The sequence below is a fragment of the Dipodomys spectabilis genome, unplaced genomic scaffold (genome assembly GCF_019054845.1).
Source record: "Dipodomys spectabilis isolate Male_0828 unplaced genomic scaffold, ASM1905484v1 ptg000210l, whole genome shotgun sequence".
Taxonomy (NCBI): domain Eukaryota; kingdom Metazoa; phylum Chordata; class Mammalia; order Rodentia; family Heteromyidae; genus Dipodomys; species Dipodomys spectabilis.
Genome location: NW_024870887.1, coordinates 3,869,434 through 3,889,612, shown reverse-complemented (window position 1 = coordinate 3,889,612; position 20,179 = coordinate 3,869,434). Strand labels below are relative to the sequence as shown.

The window sequence follows — 20,179 nt, the reverse complement described above, 5'->3', positions numbered from 1 at the left end:
TTTCTAATTTGAATTTTTTGTTGTTTTGTTGGTCATGGGACTTGAACTCTGGACCTGGGTGTTGTCCCTGAGCTCTTCAGCTAAAGGCTAGCACTCTACCACTTGAGCCATAGCGCCACTTCAGTCTTTTGGTGGTTAACTGGAGTTAAGAGTCTCACGGACTTTCTTGCCCAGGCTGGCTTTCCACCAGAATCCTCAAATCTCAGCCTCCTGAATAGCTAGGATTACAGGCATGACCCACTGGCGCCTGGCTCAATCTTCTAATTTGAAATAAAAGAGAGGCTTCTGACAGAGTTAGAAAAAACTTTATCCAAGTCACAATCTAAGTAAAACTCTTATTACTCAGAAATCATGTTTACCCACTTTCTTTAACAAAGCTGGGTCTTATAATGAGATAATATGCCTAGTGTGAGGCATGCTTCATGCCAGCATTGACTGGCTGCCAAGGGCACCCCACTGCCACTCCAGAGGAGCTCATACTGCCCCTCCCTTCCTGCTAAAAGAACAATTGGTGCAGTCAAGGGTCCAGTGCTGCACAAGTAGAGGCTGTGGATCCAGTGAGACTTGAAGTGGTTATCAGGATGGTGAGTCCTTTGCATTCCATTCACAGAAAAGTGTCTGAGGTCAAATGCCAAAACGCAAGTTTAGAATAAGGGGTATCAGTCTCCAAGAATGGTACAGGCTTCCTTGCGTAAGTACAAGGAAAAGGCCAGCTCCACCATGTCTTCTATCCTTCACAACATTTCCCTTAAAAGAGAAATTCTGTAATTCCAAGGAAAACTATTTATTGTAGCTGCAAATCACAGGTAAAAACAGCTTCTTCACATGAAGTTCCAGGGCCTTGCACTTGTAGAAACAAATGAGATCTCCTAAGTCTCCTTTGTGTTATTTCTCTTCCAGTAGTGTGCCTTTGTTTCTTGCATAAAATTCTGAAATGCTGGTTCTTCATGGCTTTCTTCTGTAACTGCAGGGAAACAAAAAGGAGGTATTTTTTAAACATTTGAAACAAGCCAGGCATCAGGGACTCATGCCTATAATCCTACTTGGAAGGCTGCAATAGTAGCCTGGGGAGAAAAGTTCTGAGACTTCAAACCCCACCCGGGTACAGTGTTATGTGCCAGTCAGTCATCCCAGATCATGGTATCAGGCCACCTGGACACAAAATCCATGAGAATCTGTCTCTACAAGAAAATGGAAGGTGCCGGGCGCTGGTGGCTCACGCCTGTAATCCTAGCTACTTAGGAGGCTGAGATCTGAGGATCGCGGTTCAAAGCCAGCCCGGGCAAGAAAGACCATGAGACTCCTATCTCCAATAAACCACCAGAAAACCGGAAGTGGTGCTGTAGCTCAAGTGGTAGAGCACTCGCCTTGAGCTGAAGAGCTGAGGGACAGCGCCCAGGCCCAGAGTTCAAGCCCCACGACCGACAAAAAAAAAAAAGAAAATGGAGGGCTGGGAAGGTGGTTCAGTGGTTGAGCACTTGCCTTGCATGCATGAGGCCCCGGGTTCGATTCCTCAGCACCATATAAGCAGGAAAAAAAAAGCCAGAAGTGGCGCTGTGGCTCAAGTGTAGAGCGCTAGCCTTGAGCTGAAGAGCTGAGGGAGAGCACCCAGGCCCAGAGTTCAGGCCCATGACCGGACTCCCCCCCCCGCAAAAAAAAATGGAGGGCTAAGAAGGTGGCTCGGTGGTAGAGTACTTGCCTTGCATGTATGAGGCCCTGGGTTCAATTCCTCAGCACCACATAAACAGAAAAAGCCAGAAGTGGTGCTATGGCTCAAGTGGTAGAGCACTCACCTTGAGCTGAAGAGCTCAGGTACAGTGCCCAGGCCAAGTTCAGGCCCCACGACTGACAAAACAAAGGAAGATGGACACGTTGGCATGTGCCTTTGAACCCATCAATGACAGGACACCTAAAAGTTGGCAGTTTTAGCTGGGCATAGGTGGCTCATATCTGTAATCCTAGCTACTCAAGAGGGTGAGATCAGAGGATCGCAGTTCAAAGCCAGCCCAGGCAGGAAAGTCCCTGAGACTCTTATCTCCAATAAACCACCAGAAAACCAGAAGTGGCATCGTGGCTCAAGTGGTACAGCACTAGCCTTGAGCTGAAGAGCTGAGGGACATTGCCCAGGCCCAGAGTTCAAGCCCCACGACCAACCAAAAAAAAAAAAAAAGAATGTTGGCAGATCTCAGGTCAGGTGGTTGCCTGGGTGGGAAGCAAGACCCTATCTCAAAACAACCTGTGAAAATCAGAACTGGATACATGTCTCAGTGGTAGGTATCACACCAGCCTTGCAAGCTAGAGTTACTAAGTCCAAACACCCCAGTATAGCACTCTGCCCCCCATTAATTAAATTAAAAAAACAAACTCTTGCATTAGACATCTGGTATCTTGTCACCATCTATCGGAAATAGTACTTTGTGTGTATGTGCTGGTATCAGGACTTGAACTCTGGGTCTCAAGCTCCCCTTTTGCAGGTCCAGCCTTTTCTGGCTAATTGGAGATAAGAATTTCTCAGATTTGTCTGCCTGAGCTGACTCTGAACTGTGATCCTCATATCTCAGCCTCTTAAGTAGCTAGGATTATAGCCACTAAAGCCCAGCAAATTTGTTTTTGTTTTTTGAGACAAGAACTCACTGTGGAGCTCCAGATGGCTGCATGCTTGCCTTGGCCCCCACATGCCTTGGCATGCAATGCACCACAATTTCCCAGAAGTCTGTTGAATTTATCAAACTGCCAAAATATGTACCTTCCTTCTATGCGGGGCAACTATCTCCCTCATAAAGCAGTCATTGAAATGAGATACAGGTATTTTTAGTCAAGAGAAATGAAAACATGCCCATGTTAATACCTATTCACAGATATCTATAGCAGCTTTACCAATTGTAGCTTAAATCAACCAAAATGTCAATCAGTTGAGGAAAGGCTAAATCCAAGTGATAGGTTATTACTAAGTAATAAAAAAAAAAGGAGTACACTACTCTGGACATATACAACATGGAAAGACTATAAAATCATGATGCTTGGGCTGGGAAGGTGGCTCAGTGGTAGAGCGCTGGTCTTGCATGCCTGAGGCCTTGGGTTCGATTCCTCAGCACCACATAAGCAAAAAGAAAAAAAAAAACAAAAGTGACACTGTGGCTCAAAGTGGTAGAGCACTAGCCTTGAGCTGAAGAGCTGAGGGACAGCGCCCAGGCCCAGAGTTCAGGCCCTACGACTGAACCAAAAAAAAAAAAAAAAAAAAATCATGATGCTAAGTTTAAAAGAAAAGTCAGAAGATTAAATACTATCATCCTAATTGTAGGACATTCTGGAAAAGGAAAGATTGAAGGCACACTGCCAGTGTAGTGGCACACTCTTGTAATCCCTGTACTCAGGAAGCTAAGCTAAGAGGATCGTAAGTTCAAGGCCAGCCTGGGCTACACAGCAAGATCCTGTGTCAAAAACAGAGTGAAGCAACAAGAATATCAAAACATTGTGGAACAGCAGGCAGCCATGGGTGCTAGAAACAAGGTATTGAGGAAGAAACTGAATGTAAGGGGCACTAGACAACTTTTTGGCATGATATATCTTGACTGTGACAGTAGTTGTGAATGTTTGCTAAAACTCATTAAATGACATACTTAAATGGGGTTAGTTTTACTATTTATAATTTACTTCTCAATAAATCTTATAAAGTAGTTTGCATAATAGGTCCATTTGAGAATAAAGAGAGGGCCAGGACCTACACCCTAGAGCTGCTGCAAGAAATAGATCTGAGGGCTGGGAAGGTGGCTCAGTGGTAGAGCGCTTGCCTTGCATGCATGAGGCCCTGGGTTCGATTCCTTAGCACCACATAAGCAAAAAGAAAAAAGCCGGAAGTGGTGAGTGTGGCTCAAGTGGTAGAGTGCTAGCCTTGAGCTGAAGAGCTGAGGGACAGCGCCCAGGCCCAGAGTTCAAGCCCCCACCACCGGACCCAAAAAAAAAAAAAAAGAAATAGATCTGAAATCCAGAAAGCAATACTGAGTAGAAATAGTTTTCTACGTTTTTCTGTCTTACTGTTGTATTTGGTTAGGTCTTTACTTATGATCTCCTTATGTATTTTTTTTTAAATAGGGTCTCCTATTAAAAGTTAGAGGCTGGCCTCCAACTTACAGTCCTCCTGACTTACATACCCAAGTGCTGAAATAAGAAGAGGGCATAACCACATCTGGTTCTGTCGTGGGGCTTGAACTCTGGGCTTGGGCGCTGTCCTTGTGCTCTTCAGCTCAAGTTGAGCGCTCTACCGCTTGAGCAACAGCATCACTTTCAGTTTTCTAGTGGTTTTTATTGGAGATAAGAGTCTCACAGACTTTCCTGCCTGGGCTGGCTTTGAGCTGCGATCCTCAGATGTCAGCCTCTTGAGTAGCTAGGATTACAGGCGTGAGCCACCGGCACTCAGATTCTTAGATATTCTTAAACATTGGATGCAGGGCTGGGAAAGTGGCTCAGTTAGGTAGTGTGCTTGCCTCGAATGCATGAGGCCCTGGGTTCGATTCCTCAGCACCACATAAGCAGAAAAAGCCGGAAGTGGCACTGTGGCTCAAATGGTAGAGCGCTAGCCTTGAGCTGAAGCACTCAAGCACAATGCCTAGAGATCAGGTCCCATGGCAGGCAAAAAAAACCACCAGTTGCTAGGGAAGATGCTCAGGTAAGAGTGCATGCTTAGCAAACACGAGGCCTTAACATGACAGGTAAAAACCACAAACCAAATAACACACATAAACCTGGTTTCTTCAAATTGAGTTTAAACTTCAAGATGAGAAGACTTAAGTCCAATAAAAGGCCTGCAATCAGCTCAGCAGTAACCAATCCACAGAAGGACAGGAATGTTCTAGTGTCGTGCTCTTTACCACCTACCCTTCTGCTTATTACTACAGCATGGCTGAGGTCTTGCCTAAAGCCCCTTATCCTAAAGCCCCTCTGTGTTCAGGAGCCACTTCGGCCACATCTCACCCCTGTGGTCAATGTCATCAGTATCGCTGTCTGCTTCTTCATCCTCTTCATCCAAGGTTCCTCGAGTCAGGATCAGGTCAGAAGGGCCCAGCACAGGAGACATACTGTCTAGAGTGAAAACCTGTATTAGTACAAGTGTGCCTCTAGGAAAGTGACTCTTTAAGTAACTATGATTATCGACCAGCAGCATGAGATTGCTCACAAGGCCTTACTACTTCTAAATGTTTTACTAAGGCTACTTATTATTTCCTAGTAATTCAGTTCACAATGTTCTTTTGCAAGCCAAACAGTGCAAGAAATCCCACTGAAGAGAGTACAAGCTGGGTGCCAGTGGCTCACGCCTGTCATCCTAGCTACTCAGGAGGCTGAGATCTGAGGATTGCAGTTCAAAACCAGCCCAAGCAGGAAAGTCCATGAGACTCATCTCCAGTAAACCACTTAGAAAAAGATGGAAATGGTGCTGTGGCTCAAGTGCTAGAGTGCTGGCCTTGAGCTGAAGAGCTCAGGGACAACGCCTAGAGCTCAAGCCCCACAACCAACAAAAAAAAAAAAAGAGAGAGAGAGAGAACACGAACACTTGTCTTAGGAATACTGGTGTTGTTTCATCAGCTTACAGCCTGCAAGAGGCTGTGCTTTCTAATTATGAAAGCTAAAGACAGAACAGATTCAGTGAGCTGCTGAGGCAGCTTCCCGGTTGGATTAAAAGTTCAAAAATACAGAATGGGTTGAGCAACTAGCATGTCATTCAAGAAACAGGAAATACACATGGAAATATTCAAAGTAAAGGAGTGTATATTTGTAATTTAGGTTTGTTGGGGGTTTTTTTTATTTTTGTTGGGCGTGGGGCTTGAACTCTGGGCGTGGGCACTGTCCCTAAGCTCTTCAGCTCAAGGCGAGCACTCTACCACTTGAGCCACAGCACCACTTCCAGTTTTCTAGTGGCTTATTGAAGATAAGAGTCTCAGGGACTTTCTGCCCGGGCTGGCTTCCTGAGTAGCTAGGATTACAGGTGTGAGCCACAGGCGCCTGGCTTGTAATTTAATTTTAAATAATTGAATAATGATATATATTTAAATGATATATAAAGTCATGTGGTATATAAGAAGATTGAGAAAGACAAAAATGAGGGAAGGGACAAAGAGGGAGAAAAGGAAAAGAACATTTTGGAATTATCAAAAGTTATGACAATTCTTTGTATTAACCTCTGACACTAAGTCTTCAGTAAATCTAAACTTCAGTCATAAGACTGTAAACTTTTTTTTGGGGGGTCCAGTTGTGGGGCCTGAACTCTGGGCCTGGCTGCTGTCCCTCAGCTCTTTAGTTCAAAGCTAGCGCTCTACCACTGAGCCACCTTCCCAGCCCAAGACTGTAAACTTTTTTTAAAAAAATAAAAATGGATGGGATAGAGAAGGGAGAAGAGGAAAAAAATAGAGGATGAATAATATATGTATGTATGTATGTATGTATGTATATATACACATATATATGTATATATACATACATACATATACACATATATATACATATGTGTATGTATATGTATATATATATATATATATATAAATAATTTTTTCTTGTCCTGGGGCTTGAACTCAGGGTCTGGACACTGACCCTGAGCCTCTTTTTGTTCAAGGCTAGCCCTCTACCACTTGAGCCACTGTGCCATTTCCATCTTTTTCTGAGTGGTTTACTGAAGATAAGAGTCTCATGGACTTTCCTACCTGGGCTGGCTACAAACCATAATCCTCAAATCTGTCTCCTGAGCAGCTAGGATTACAGGTGTGAGCCACTGATGCCTGACTTGAAATATATCTTGAAAGCGAATGAATATAGTTGTGGAAGGGAGAATGAGAGAGAGGGTGAAACTGGTTGGAATATACTGTAACTGTGTAGATATGTAACAATGAACTCCTCCTCCACATAACTTATATAAGCCAATTTTTTTTAAAGGCTGAAAAAAAACTGTTGTAAGAGATTAAAACTGTCACCAAAAAAAAAAAAAAGCCAGAGCAGACATCAAGTATCCTGTCAAACACATATGCATATACACACTCGTCCTGATCCATTTCTGTCTTGTGATATACAGAAATACTCCTGTTAAGTGGAGTAAGCACTCCCTCCATATGTCTCACACCAAGCTTCCTCCCCCAACCCCAACCACTACCAATACCTTTTCCAGTCCCTGAGTCCAAGGCTACGGAGCCCAGATCCTTCCGCAGGCGCTCCAGCTGTTCTTTCTGCTGTTCACTCTGGGCACTTGCCTGTAAGTACAGAGGAAATGTCCATGAACTTAAAAAAGGAGCCGAGTGTGTTCTTAACCTGTAAAAAGCCCTGGGCTCAACCCCCAGCACAAAGAAACGAAATACACCGAAATAATAAAGGAGCACAAATTAAAGACCAGCCTTCTGAGATGAGTGGAAGAATACACATACTAGAGAATGAGAAGGAATGGCTGATATCAGGACAGGAAATAGTGAGCAGTATGGGCCAAGACTAGGGAAATCTGCAGGCTGATTTAGAAATCAGACCCAAAAACACATCCAAAGAGCTTCAAATAGACCTAAACAAGAAGATCCAACATAGGCTAAGGGCAGCATACTTAATCGGTTGAGAAATGTTGTGAGCCACCATTTTTTTGTGTGTTTGTATGTGTGTGTGAAGTACTGGGGACTAAACCCAGGACCTCACACTTGCTAGCAAGCACTCTATCATGGAGGCCACACCCTCAGTCCTTTTGTATAAATAATGAGTGGAAAAAATATTTATGTCAGCAAGCTTGAGGAAATTGCCTTTTGTTTTAAAAGACAGGCTAGCGACATTGCTCAGGTTGGCCTCCAACTGCTGGGGTCAAGATTTTCTCTCCTATCAGCCTCCAAATGGCTGGCCTGTGCCAGCTCTGGGTGTAGGTTGCTTTTTTGATGGCCCTACCATATACATACAGCCTCTTTTCTTACCAGCGATTTCTTCAGACGTTCATATTCAGGACGATACTCTCTGGAAAAAGAAACACTTTCTAAATTCATTTCCAGAATAATCCACCATGACTACTCAGATCACTATCATATCTGATGGAACACATTCTAGTCAAAGCCACAGTGCCTCCCTAAACCAACGAGAAAAAAAAACAACTCCTGACTGCAGGGCTGGAAGGGAAGCCACCAGGACTGAGCAGCTCATCGTTCACGTGAGGGGAATACATAAGAAGATAAGCCCCTGGAGCTCAGGAAGCCCAATAATAAGTGATGATTACCAAGTAAGGATCCAGAAAACAGTCCTTTCTGAACCTTGGTGACATACACAAAAACCCTTGCCAAGTGAGTCAACATGAAAACAATATGTCTAAAAACCATGATGGAGCTGGGCACCAGTAGCTCAAGCCTGTAATCCTAGCTACTCAGGAGGCTGACATCTGAGGATCACGGTTCAAAGCCAGCCCGGGCAGGAAAGTCTGTGATTCTTATCTCCAATAAACCACTAGAAAACTGGAAGTGGCGCAGTGGCTCAAGCGGTAGAGCACTCGCCTTGAGCTGAAGAGAGCAGGGACAGCGCCCAAGTCCAGAGTTCAAGCCCTGGGTTCGGTTCCTCAGTACCACATAAACAGGAAAAGCCAGAAGTGGCGCTGTAGCTCAAGTGGCAGAGTGCTATATTTGAGCAAAAACAGACACTCAGGAACAGTGCCCAGGCCTGGCCCTGAGCTCAAACCCCAAGACTGGTAAAAAACAAAAACAAAACAAAACAAAAAACCAGGATGTGGTTGTTAGGGTCCCTCAAAGTATGAAGCCAAAGCAGCATACTGGTCAGGAGCCACTCAGACTATGGCTGAAGTCCATGCCAGGTGAACAGGATTCTAATATTAGCAATGACACAGGTCTAAGGGCCATTTCTCAGGAAATGTATTACTTCATGTCAGTAAGTGGGCTAAGGACTTTACATGTATTTTCTCAAATAACCCTCACACTGAACTTAATGTCAAATCCAGCAAATGTCAAATTTGCTAATACTTTGTATGAATACAACATGACCCTCTGTCTAGATAGTCTCTAGGTGCTTTTGTCCTACAATGGCAGAAATGAGCAGTTGCCCACAAAGCCCAAAACATTTAGAGTAGTTCATTACAGAATAGATTTGATAATCCCTGCCTCCTACACTTAATGAAGATCTTACACTTTAAAAAAAAATGTGAATTAAAACTTGTTACACTTAAGTGTGATCAGGTCTAGTACCTAAGGACAAGGTAGACAGACTACATACACAATGGTAACCTAATGCTTTGCCTAGCCAAACAGCTACCATTATCAGAATTGTGTCTTCCTGAGAATGTCATCCATAGACTTTTCTTTCACCTCACCTTTCATATTCTTCTGCAGCACTGGTGACTTGCACACACAGCTCATCCAAGCCGGTACCCAGAACGGCAGAGACACCGACCACCCTGAGGGAGCTGTAAAATTCATCTAACACTAGACTCATTGAACGAGTCAGGTTACTAACATATGTGGTCTCTTGATTCAAGGCATCTTGGAAAGCTTCAAAGTCCTGCATCCATTCCACTGCAAAGCTGTGATCAATGATGTCGGTCTATACCAGGGAAAAGGCAACTATTTTAGCAACTAGAAACTATATCATAGACCAAACAATGGCTAAGTCATTTTTAAGTTAAATGATGGCAACAGAGAGCATATCAGCCACACGCTTTCTTCCTGTCTCCCCTACTGCATCAAACAATAAAGAAGTTGAATTTTTCTTTTCTTTTCTTTTTTTTTTGGGGGGGGTCCAGTCATGGGGCCTGAACTTTGGGCCTGGGAGCTGTCCCTCAGCTCTTCAGCTCAAGGCTAGCGCTCTACCACTTGAGCCACAGCACCACTTCCGGCATTTTTCTTTTTGCTTATGTGGTGCTGAGGAATCAAACCCAGGGACTCAGGCATGCAAGGCAAGTGCTATACCACTGAGCCACCTTCCCAGCCCCAAGAAGTTGAATTTTTCTGTTTAATCCATACTCCCACTATATTTATTTTCCTTCCCTATTCATACAATTCTAACCCTTCTTTTCCCCCTCTAGTGCTGGTACTAGGGCTGAAACTGAGGGTCTTGCACTCTTGCTCAGGTTTTCCCATCTTGGCTGGTGCTCTACCACTGGAGCCATGCCTCCAGCCCCACAGTCCTGATTCTGAGGGATAAAATAACTCTAGGTAAGAGTCAGTGCAAAGTATTCATTCCAATTCATTGAATCCAGTTCTCTGATGTGCCAACTACTTGATTCAGCAAAACCAGAATCTGCTCTCCAGGACCTAGAGTAGTAATAGTAACTCTTCGCACCCCTTCGGCCCCCACAACATCACACAAGGCCCTGCTGTAAAAAGAACGTTGAAATCACAACAGGTGGTATCCACTTACTTTGTTCATGACTACAATGAAAGGCAGCTTGGTTTTGTACAAGATGCTGAAAATAAAACATGGAGACGGTATTAATAAAATCAAGTAAGCTCTTATTTGCCAGGTGTCAATCTCTTGGGACTAAGTAAAGACAGAAGAAACAGCTTTCTGCAAATTCCAAAGTAGTTACCTGTTTTTGTTGTTGTTGTTGTTGTTTTTTGTTTGTTTGCTTTTGGGTCCGGTCGTGGGGCCTGAACTCTGGGCCTGGGCACTGTCCCTCAGCTCTTCAGCTCAAGGCTAGCGCTCTACCACTTGAGCCACAGCGCCACTTCTGGCTTTTTTCTTTTTGCTTATGTGGTACTGAGGAATTGAACCCAGGGCCTCATGCATGCAAGGCAAGCACTCTACCACTGAGCCACCTTCCCAGGCCCGTAGTTACCTGTTTTGACATGGCCTTGTCTCCTCTCTCAAGAGGAAAAAAACCAACAAGTGTCTGCCACCAGGCCTACCTTAGATAAAACATTTTGTTCCTCATATTAAAATTTCCCTCTAATTATCGTAAGACATGAAATCACTATTCAGACACTCTTCTGTTAAGATTTGGTTTTCTCTCACCAGGAAGCAATTATCAAAATGTCTGTATGCATCTATGCCCTATTTTAGTGACAAGCAAGAGAAGGTCAGAAGAAAAGTGCTGAGAGTGAATGGCAACTATGTGTCTCGTTTCTTCTCTGGCATTGTCCCCCCCCCCCCCCACCAAAAAAAAAAAAGAATAAAGAAAATAACAAAAAAGAAGGAAGCCTCCTACCTTGATAGAACATCATGCACCCCAAAAGTCAGTTACCTGCAGGCATACAACATATTGGACATAAAGGTCACTGGGTTGGTGCTTCGTGATGTGTCCATTACATAGATGACCACTGTTGCAAATGAAGAAGCCTAAAACCACAAAATAACAAAAGCCTTAGTGCCCCAAACACTTTCCCCACCTTCCTCAACAGGAGAGAGAAAACCACTGTAGACAGGGTGTATAGAGCTTCTCCTCCTCCTTCTCATGTAGAAACACACACAATTAACCAGATGCTCACCCAGTATCATCCTCTAGCTACTTTAAGGGACAAGACCTAGAACACTCACCAGGGCTTCAGTGATGATTGTCCCAGAGGCTGACCAGGTGAAGACCTCAATCTGTCCAGGTGTATCAATCAAGACATACCTGAGTCAAGGAAGACCATGAAAGAAGTGTTCCACTTACACAACACTGAAAGACATTTCATCCATATAACTAAATATTTCCAGGCACTGGTGGCTCATGGCTGTAATCACAGCTACTCAAGAGACTGAGATCTGAAGATCACGATTCAAAGCCAGCCTGGGCAGGAATGTTTGTGATACTCTACTTTCCAGTTAACCACCAGAAAGCCAGATGTGAATCTATGGTTTAAATGGTAGAGTACTAGCCCTGAGCAAAAAAAAGCTCAGGGACAGCACCCAGGCTCTGAGTTCATGCTCCAGGACTGGCATAAAAAAGAAAAACAAAATCCTAAATAATTGCTAACCCAAGACTCTGTACACTGTCAAGTCTAATTTCCTGCTATAGTTCTTAAATTTTCTAACATTCTTTCAAATGCTTCATATCCAGTATTCATGCTAATAGGCAGGAACAGAAAGTGGAGGCTGGCCGCAAATGATCACAGGGGAAATTACAATCATTACTGAAAGGCATTGTTTTGAAAATGAGAAATAGATTCTTCAGAAACCATCAGGTTTCTCAGGGACAAAGAAATGGAAGGGAGGGCTGGGAAGGTGGCTCAGTGGTAGAGCGCTTGCCTTGCATGCTCGAGGCCCTGGGTTCGATTCCTCAGCATCACATAAGCAAAAAGAAGAAAGCCGGAAGTGGCGCTGTGGCTCAAGTGGTAGAGAGCTAGCCTTAAGCTGAAGAGCTAAGGGACAGCGCCCAGGCCTAGAGTTCAGGCCCCAGGACTGGACCCAAAAAAAAAAAAGAAATGGAAGGGAGAAGGAAAGAGAGAAGGATAGAGGAGTGTGACTTATAGAACACCCAGTACCTTTCTGAAGTGATGAGAATGTTCTAAAATTGACTACAGTGGAAACCAGGCATGGTGACACATGCCTGTAATTCCAGCCATGACAGAGGTGGAGGTAGGAGGACCGTAATCTGAGGCCTGCCCTAGGCAAAGCACAAGTTCCTACCTGAAATAAACTAAAGCAAGAAGGGCTAAAGGGCAAGGCTCAATAGTAGAATGTCTACCTAGCAAATAAAATGGCCTGAGTTCAAACCCCAGAACTACCAAAAGAAAGGGGGGTGGGGGGAGAGGGATTGACTAAGGTGACAGTAGTCCATTTTGTGAATGTATTAAAAGCCACTGAAGCTGGGTGCCAGAGACTCACACTTACATTCCTAGCTACTCAGGGGCTGAGATCCAGAGGATCACAGTTCAAAGCCAGTCTGGGTAGAAAAGTCCAAGAAACTTTCTCTTCAATTAATCAACAAAACCAGGCTACAGGTATGATTCAAGAGGCAGAGTGCAAGATGAGCAAGCAAGTCAGCTAAGCAAGCATAAGACCTACATTCAAATCTTAGTAGGAGTCAGGCACTGCTACTAGCTCACATCTATAAGCTTACCTACTCAGAGGCTGAATACTGAGAATGAAGTTCAAAGCCAGCCTAGGCAGACAAATCTTCAAGATACTTATCTACTGCTGGCACCAGTGGCTCATGCCTATGGTCTTATCTACTCAGGAGGCTGAGATCTGAGGATTGTGGTTGGAAGCCAGCCTGGCAAGAAAGTCCATGAGACTCATCTCCAATAATGTATTCAGAAAAAGCCAGAAGTGGGGCTGTGGCTCAAGTGGTAGAGCACTAGCCTTGAACAAAATAAGCTGAGGGGCAGAGCTCAGGCTCAGAATTCAAGCCCCAGGATGAGGGGAAGAGGGGAATGTTTATCCACTTAACCAGTAGAAAACACTAGAACTGGAGGCATGGCTTAGCTACACACAATAAAACTGAGCTTCAAGAAAGTTCAAGGTCCTAAATTCAAACCCTTTATTGGCACACAAAAAAGCCACTGAAGTGTACTCTTGAAATTGGTGAACAGGATCTCAATAAAGATAATTTTTTAAACAAGTAAACTTAAAGAGATGTAGGTCAATGGTAGAATAAGTACTTTGCATGAGCTGGGTGCTGGTGGCTCAGGCCTGTAATCCTAGCGACTCAGGAGGCTGAGATCTGAGGATCAAGGTTCAAAGCCAGCCTGGGCAGGAAAGCCCATGAGACTCTAATCTCCACCAGAAAACCAGAAGTGGTGCTGTGGCTCAGTTGGTTGAAGCATAGCATCCAGGTCCAGATTTCAAACCCCACGACCAATGGGGGTGGGGGGGAAAATGGGGGGGTTGGGGGGTGGGGACTGTGCATGGGCTCATAGCATGTGATGCCCTGTGTTCAATCCCCAGCACTACAAAAATAAATGAATGGGCAAACAACAATTAATAGAAATGGGTGAAACTTTTAATAGACATTTCTCCAAATATACACCAATGTCTAATAAGTACATTAAAAAAAAAAAATTCTATCTTGGAAGTGGTGTGGCTCTAAGTGGTAGAGTGCTAGTCTTAAGCAAAAAAAAAAGGTCAGGGACAACATCCAGGTCCTCAGTTCAAGCCCTATGACCAACAAAAACAAAAACAAAAAGCTATCTCATCAGTGATGAAGGACATACAAACCAAAACCACATTGGCTTCATACCCAATAGGATGTCTATGAGGAAAAGAGAAGAAAAGTTTGTCAAAACTGTACAGTAACTGGTGGTGAAGAAATCATATTGCTGGTGAGAACCCAAAATGGGACACAGATCTTGGAAGAACTGGAGGAAGGGAAAAGAAATAACTGCTAATGAGTATAGAGGCTTTGGGTGGTACATGAAGAAAATGGTCTGAAATTGGATGACTGTGATAGATGCCCAACAACTATATAAATATATCAAAGTATTAAGTTATAGACTTTAAAGAATGAGTTTTATAGTATGTGAATCATATCTCAATAAAGCTCTTTAGAAACAAATAAAAACCTAATATAATCTCATGTTTGTAACAATTCTTCTAGTCTTCCATCTAGCTATGGATATATGCACAGAAACGTGGAATGCCAGTTATGGAATAATTAAAATAATGCATCATTTGATTGCTTTATATTGAATATAGAGCCTTTTAAAAAAGCAGAAAATTATTTTTCTCTCTTAGAAAAAGGATACTTATCAAAAATTTAACAATTGTTAAATCTAGGTACTAAAAATGGTATTTTATGTTTTGTTACTTCTTACATCAGAAAATTTTTTTTCTGAATCTTGCACATTATGCTCCTTACAACAATGGTTAAAAAAATATTTAAAGCCAGGCACCAGTGCTCACGCCTGTAATCATAGCTACTCAGGAGGCTGGGATCTGAGGACTGTGATTCAAAGCCAGCCCAGGCAGCAGCAATGTTCATGGAACTGGGAGTGGGATAATGGTAAATTTAGCTTTATACACATACCATCTCAGTGATGTTATTCTCCCCTTTTTACTTCTAATACCTTCATTTAAATTAACTCCCTTTCAGATCCTACCCAACAATACCACCCAAATCCTTTCAAAAGTCAACAGATGTATTGACTAAGGAGTAACAAAACACTTACTTAGATGTGTTCTGGGCTTTCTCAATAAATTTCATCACCTAAAAGAAAAGATGCCAATTACCATAGTATCTGCTTTGGACACAAAACCACAGGGCCCCCCAGGGGACATGTCTCACAATTGCCATTATGAACAGAATTGATGTTCTTAATCTTAGGACACCAAGTAATGAACTCATCCAAGGAGAGCTGCTCCATAGCAGCACTACAACATCCTGGGGCATAATACAAAACCAAACCTTGACCTATCACAAAGAAATCATATCTCTTAGCACTTTTAGCCAGTATCTTTTGTTTGTCAATTTTCTTAAAGAGCCAGTCCGGTTGTTCCTGAACTACTTGCTTCAATCAATTCTACAGCTTCAGCCTTCTGAGCATCTAGAAGTGCTGGTACGCTACTTTGAGCAGCTCTGATCTCATGTTAACAGCCTATCTCATGAAGTATAAAAGAACAATGTTTCCAAAACAGGGAAACAGGTAACCTGACAACCTAAGAAATGAGAGCCATTTGTTACAAAGTAAAAGCATCAATTCTTACAATTTCTTGCCTGGTAGTGCATCCCTGACTCTTGTTCCCACCTTACCATCCTCCGTGTAAGTCAGTAATAAATCAGAGAAAGAACCCAGGTCTCTTTTTTGTTTTACTGGCTATCACAAACATTAAGTGTGAAGCATCTCATATTGATTATCCTCTCACAGCCTACTTCTTTGTGTACCAAAATGTCCACTTATTTTCTATATTGCTCTTCAGGTAGGCCGTTCTTCTTTACCATTGTGATCAAGCTAAGGCATGTTAAGAGCCAGGTTTCTACAATCATGTCTATGAATATAAAAAGAGCCATACCTGATCAAATCTGGTAGCAAAGAGATTGAGTGAGGTCACGATGCCACCATTTGGCCCAAGTCCATATCTGGATACTCAATTCAGGATTTAAATTGCACACATTAGATTAAAAAAGGAAAGAAAAGTGACCCAAATTTAATAGGCAGATATATCAGGCACTGACAGAATGCTAGCACTGACTATGAAGATCTATATAACACTTAGCTCTGATCTGTCTTAATCAAGCAACTAGTTGACTAGAATTAATCTTCCTTTCTACATATACACTACAAGGAGTCTACATATGTCCTATAGCAATGTACTGAACATACTCTCTTGAGTTTCCCAGTCTGAAGATACAGTCAACAAAAAATGTCTCCTCCAAGCAAATACCACCTTGCCAGACCTAGCGAGCTACCAGCCTCTCATTTTCTCCACTCTCAAATTACAACTCCCTATAGTCTAGAGGCAAAAATGGTATTACTGATAATCTATAATACCCAGCCTGCATTCTTCTATTCTCAATAAAACCATTTTAAAGCAAATAATTCTTTTATTTGGATACTGGACAAGAATTAGTAAAAATCAGTCTCTCAAAATCACAAAATATACACAGAAGCTGTGTATACTCCTTTCTAGGAGTCAATACCAAAGATGGGAAAAAGGATACTGTTTCATGACTTCTTTATACTTCACAGTGTCACGAATATCTAAGAGAGAGAAAAAAATACTGGAATTTACATATAAGACAATATTATGAGAATTTCTACCTTTAAGTTATACCAATAGGTCTCTGTCATTTATCCTTCTCCAAGATAAAAAAAATAATGTTTCTCTCTTGGAATATGAATCATATTCTTCATTTGGGGGTGGAGGGAAGAGTTATTTTTGTGCTGGTATGGGGGTTTGAACTCAGAACCTCAAGATCTCACTGGGCTTTCTGCTCACCTCTGGTGAGCTATGCTCCTACTTACAGCTTTTTCCTAGTTATTTTGAGATAAGACAGCCTGGGCTATGGGGCTGGGAAGGTGACTCAATGGTAGAGTACTTGCCTTGCATGCATGAGGCCCTGGGTTCGATTCCTCAGCACCACATAAACAGAAAAACCCAAAAGTGGCTCTGTGGCTCAAGTGGTAGGGTGCTACCTTTGAGCTGAAGAGCTGAGGGACAATGCCCAGGCCCAAAGTTCAAGCCCCATGGCCAACCAAAAAAAAAGAAAAAAGACAGCCTAGGTTGGTATGGAACAATGATCATCAGATCTCAGCCTCCTGAATATCTAGGATTACAGAGGTGAGCCATTCATGCCCAACCTATATTTTCTAAATTTTTAAGGCTAAGACCATTGAAATTCAATTGGAAAAGAAGTAAAACATGAAGAAAAAGACTAATTTTTTTTCTTTTTTTTTTTTGTTGGTCATGGGGCTTGAACTCTGGGCCTGTGCGCTGTCCCTCAGCTCTTCAGCTCAAGGCAAGCACTCTACCTCTTGAGCCACAGCGCTACTTCCAGTTTTCTAGTGGTTTATTGGCGATAACATACTTTCCTGCCTGGCCTGGCTTTGAACCACGATCCTCAGATCTCAGTCTCCTGAGTAGCTAGGACTACAGGCCTGAGCCACTGGCGCCGGCTAATTTTTTTTCTTAAAGGAAATTTTTTTCCCCAAATTCTTCCTAAAAGGATCTCTGACTAACTCCTCAAACAAAGCCCTCTTCCTTTTATCAGTATGTTTGGGTAAAAGCTGAATAAAATTAACAAGTCAAGTCTGGTGCTGGTGGCTCTCACCTGTAATCCTCGATACTCAGGAGGCTGAAATCTGAGGATCACAGTTCAAAGCCTGCTCCGTGAGACTTCTCTCCAAATAAACCACCAGAAACCAGAAGTGGCACTGTGGCTCAAGTGGTAGAGCGCTAGCCTTGAGCTGAAGAGCTGAGGGACAACGCCCAGACCCAGAGCTCAAGCCCCACAACAAAAAAAAAAAAAGGAAAAAAGGGAAAGGACTAACACACAGTGAGAGCCTGGGAATCAGAAAGCCTGAACCCTAGCAGGAATCCTAACAAAGCAACACACCCCCATTCTTTTTGACAGTCAATCTCCTCTAAGTCTTGTGAAAATTGAGAACCTCTCCTCCAAACAATGCATGGGTCCATATTATAAACATTTGCCCATGGAACCTGACAAGTGGAAGTAAACTTCTTACAGATCAATGGGTGAACTATAGCAGAAAAGTCTTTAATTTTTTTTTTATTTTTATTTTTGCTGGTCCTGGGGCTTGAACTCAGAGCCTGAGCACTGTCCTAGAGCTTTTGTGCTCAAGGCTAGCACTCTACCACTTACGTCACAGGGCCACTTCCTGCTTTGTTTATGCAGTTCTGAGGATTCAACCCCAGGGCTTCATTCATGCTAGGCAAGCACTCTACCACTAAGCCACATTCCCAGACCTCTTTAAACTCTATGAAAAAAACTAAATGAAAAAGTCTAAAACCCTTCAGAGGTGGCTGAAGGGCTTATGGCCTGGGTGATTGTATACTGACTTTCCAACTATTCCAAGTTTCCCAATTATATTCTCTCACACATTAGTGTCAGAAAGAGGAGAGATATAAATGCAAATGGGAAAGATACAGTGAATTTAGGAAACGAGGAATATAGCTCATGTTAGAGTACTCAGTGCTAGCTTGGTCTAGGTCTTGTGTATGATCCTCAGCACTGCACAAAAAAATACATACATACATCATAAGTAAATAAATAAAAGGAGGAAAGAGAGAGAAAATATGAATAAGAAAAAGCCTGTTCAGGGGCTCACAGAAATCCAAAGGAAGTAAAAGTAGGTTAGAAAACACACACACACACACACACACACACTCTGAAGGCACCAAAGACTGGTAATCGGGAGGCTTTCTATTCTCTATTAGGCACATTACAAGTTCTGGGATAGTTAACTCACCAATATTAGCAGGAAAGGGGACTTCATGCACAGCTGGGTCCAGGTTGATGACATAAGGTGTAGAGCCTTGGCTATGCAAGTGTCCTGTAAGCCTCTGTAGAAATATGGGGAGAGAGTTGGAGAGTTGGCAAGAGAGTACTTCTAATCCTTTACTGACCATGCCTGAAGGTTCAGCACCACATCCTTCTACGCCTAGGCCCAACACTAGCCTCTCAGCTCACATGCTACCTTGGCTCATCACCCCTCTAACAGTCTCCCCATCTTTGACATTTGCATTGTGTTTTCGTAGTACTCGACTGTTACACATCAACTCCGTGAAAACCACAATCTTGTCAGTTTCGTTTTCCTGTTTTTCGGGTGCTTAGAACACGGTTGGGGCGCAAGAGATACTTCCTTGGTCCCTCGATCTTCAGCGAAAAGCTGTGTTCCACTCCGCAGCCCGGGTGAGGGGAAGCTGGCAACTTCATCAGCAAGACGCGGTGAAGTAGATCTCGCAGGCAGGCGCCGAGGGAGTGCGGAGGGCAGCCTTCCCGGCCGGGGCGGGGTCTCGGGTTTCCCGAGGAAGGAACCCGAGCTGATGGCAAGACCAGAAAGCCCCGAGCCTGGACCCCAACTCTGCACACGCCTCCCTCCATGACCCCGGGCCCTCCGCCCGGCGCGGGCAACCTGTCACGCGTCCCCATCACGCCTTCGCCTCACCTGTACAAAGGTGGTTTTCCCAGATCCCGCCATTCCCAACACCAACAGACAAATAGGGGTCGGAAGACCCCCGGAAGCCTGCGGCTCCGCCGGAGTCGCGGGCGCCGCCATCTTCCCACCAGCCCGGCCCACAGAACCACAGAGGTGCCCGCCGCGCGCCTAGAGAGACGTCCCCGCGTTCGGGGCTGTGATTGGCCCTAAATCAGAAATCGCCACCAAGGAACTCTCGCGAGAGCGGCCCCTAAAAAGCATTGTTAGCCGAGCACTGTAGGCAGCCGGGTGTATAATGAACTTTCCGCTTTCTTCGCTATCCTCTTTCCGCCACATCCCCGTGTCCTATTTGTACTGGCGTGTGAGTAGCACATTCACACACTGAAACAACATTCGTACCAAATGAACTTTGCGTCCCACACATCCCAGGAGGTGCAAACCCTTAGGGATAAAGCCCTTTCAGGGGATGAGCAATGTCAGGGAGAAAAAGTTAAGATGCTATGTTAATTTCTGGTGAGGAATAATGGAGAAGGATTAGTAACAATAAAATGACCCTAGATTAGAATGATATATCCAGTTATTTTTAGGCTGTGACCTCTTACTTAATTCTTTTCTGACACTGTAGAGGGTTAAAAATGGTTGAAGATAGTTGTGAATTTGAAATAAGTCCCAAATACAGTTGTCTTAATAGTTTT

The 20,179-nt window shown here is 43.5% G+C and overlaps 1 protein-coding gene across 1 annotated transcript; it reads right to left on the bottom strand.

Moving 5' to 3' along the window:
- Positions 1 to 286: 286 nt before the first annotated feature.
- On the bottom strand, positions 287 to 19,642 carry Gpn1 (GPN-loop GTPase 1). Its single transcript, XM_042696776.1, has 13 exons — positions 19,494 to 19,642; positions 18,795 to 18,888; positions 16,526 to 16,565; positions 15,877 to 15,943; positions 15,036 to 15,073; positions 11,482 to 11,560; positions 11,189 to 11,283; positions 10,366 to 10,411; positions 9,320 to 9,549; positions 7,926 to 7,965; positions 7,142 to 7,232; positions 4,972 to 5,079; positions 287 to 964 (listed from the first exon to the last, which is right to left on the bottom strand). Exons 1-13 carry the CDS (start codon positions 19,602 to 19,604, stop codon positions 870 to 872), a joined length of 1,134 nt encoding a protein of 377 aa, XP_042552710.1. The 5' UTR covers positions 19,605 to 19,642; the 3' UTR covers positions 287 to 869.
- Between the last annotated feature and the right edge of the window lie 537 nt (positions 19,643 to 20,179).

Coding starts and splice junctions, on each gene's coding strand:
- Gpn1 (XM_042696776.1), bottom strand. CDS start 19,604: ATGGCGGCGCCCGCGACTCCGGCGGAGCCGCAGGCTTCCGGGGGTCTT. Junction 11,284..11,481: donor CAATCATCACTGAAGCCCTG/GTGAGTGTTCTA, acceptor TTGTGGTTTTAG/GCTTCTTCATTTGCAACAGT. Junction 7,966..9,319: donor GCTGCAGAAGAATATGAAAG/GTGAGGTGAAAG, acceptor TTCTTTTTCCAG/AGAGTATCGTCCTGAATATG.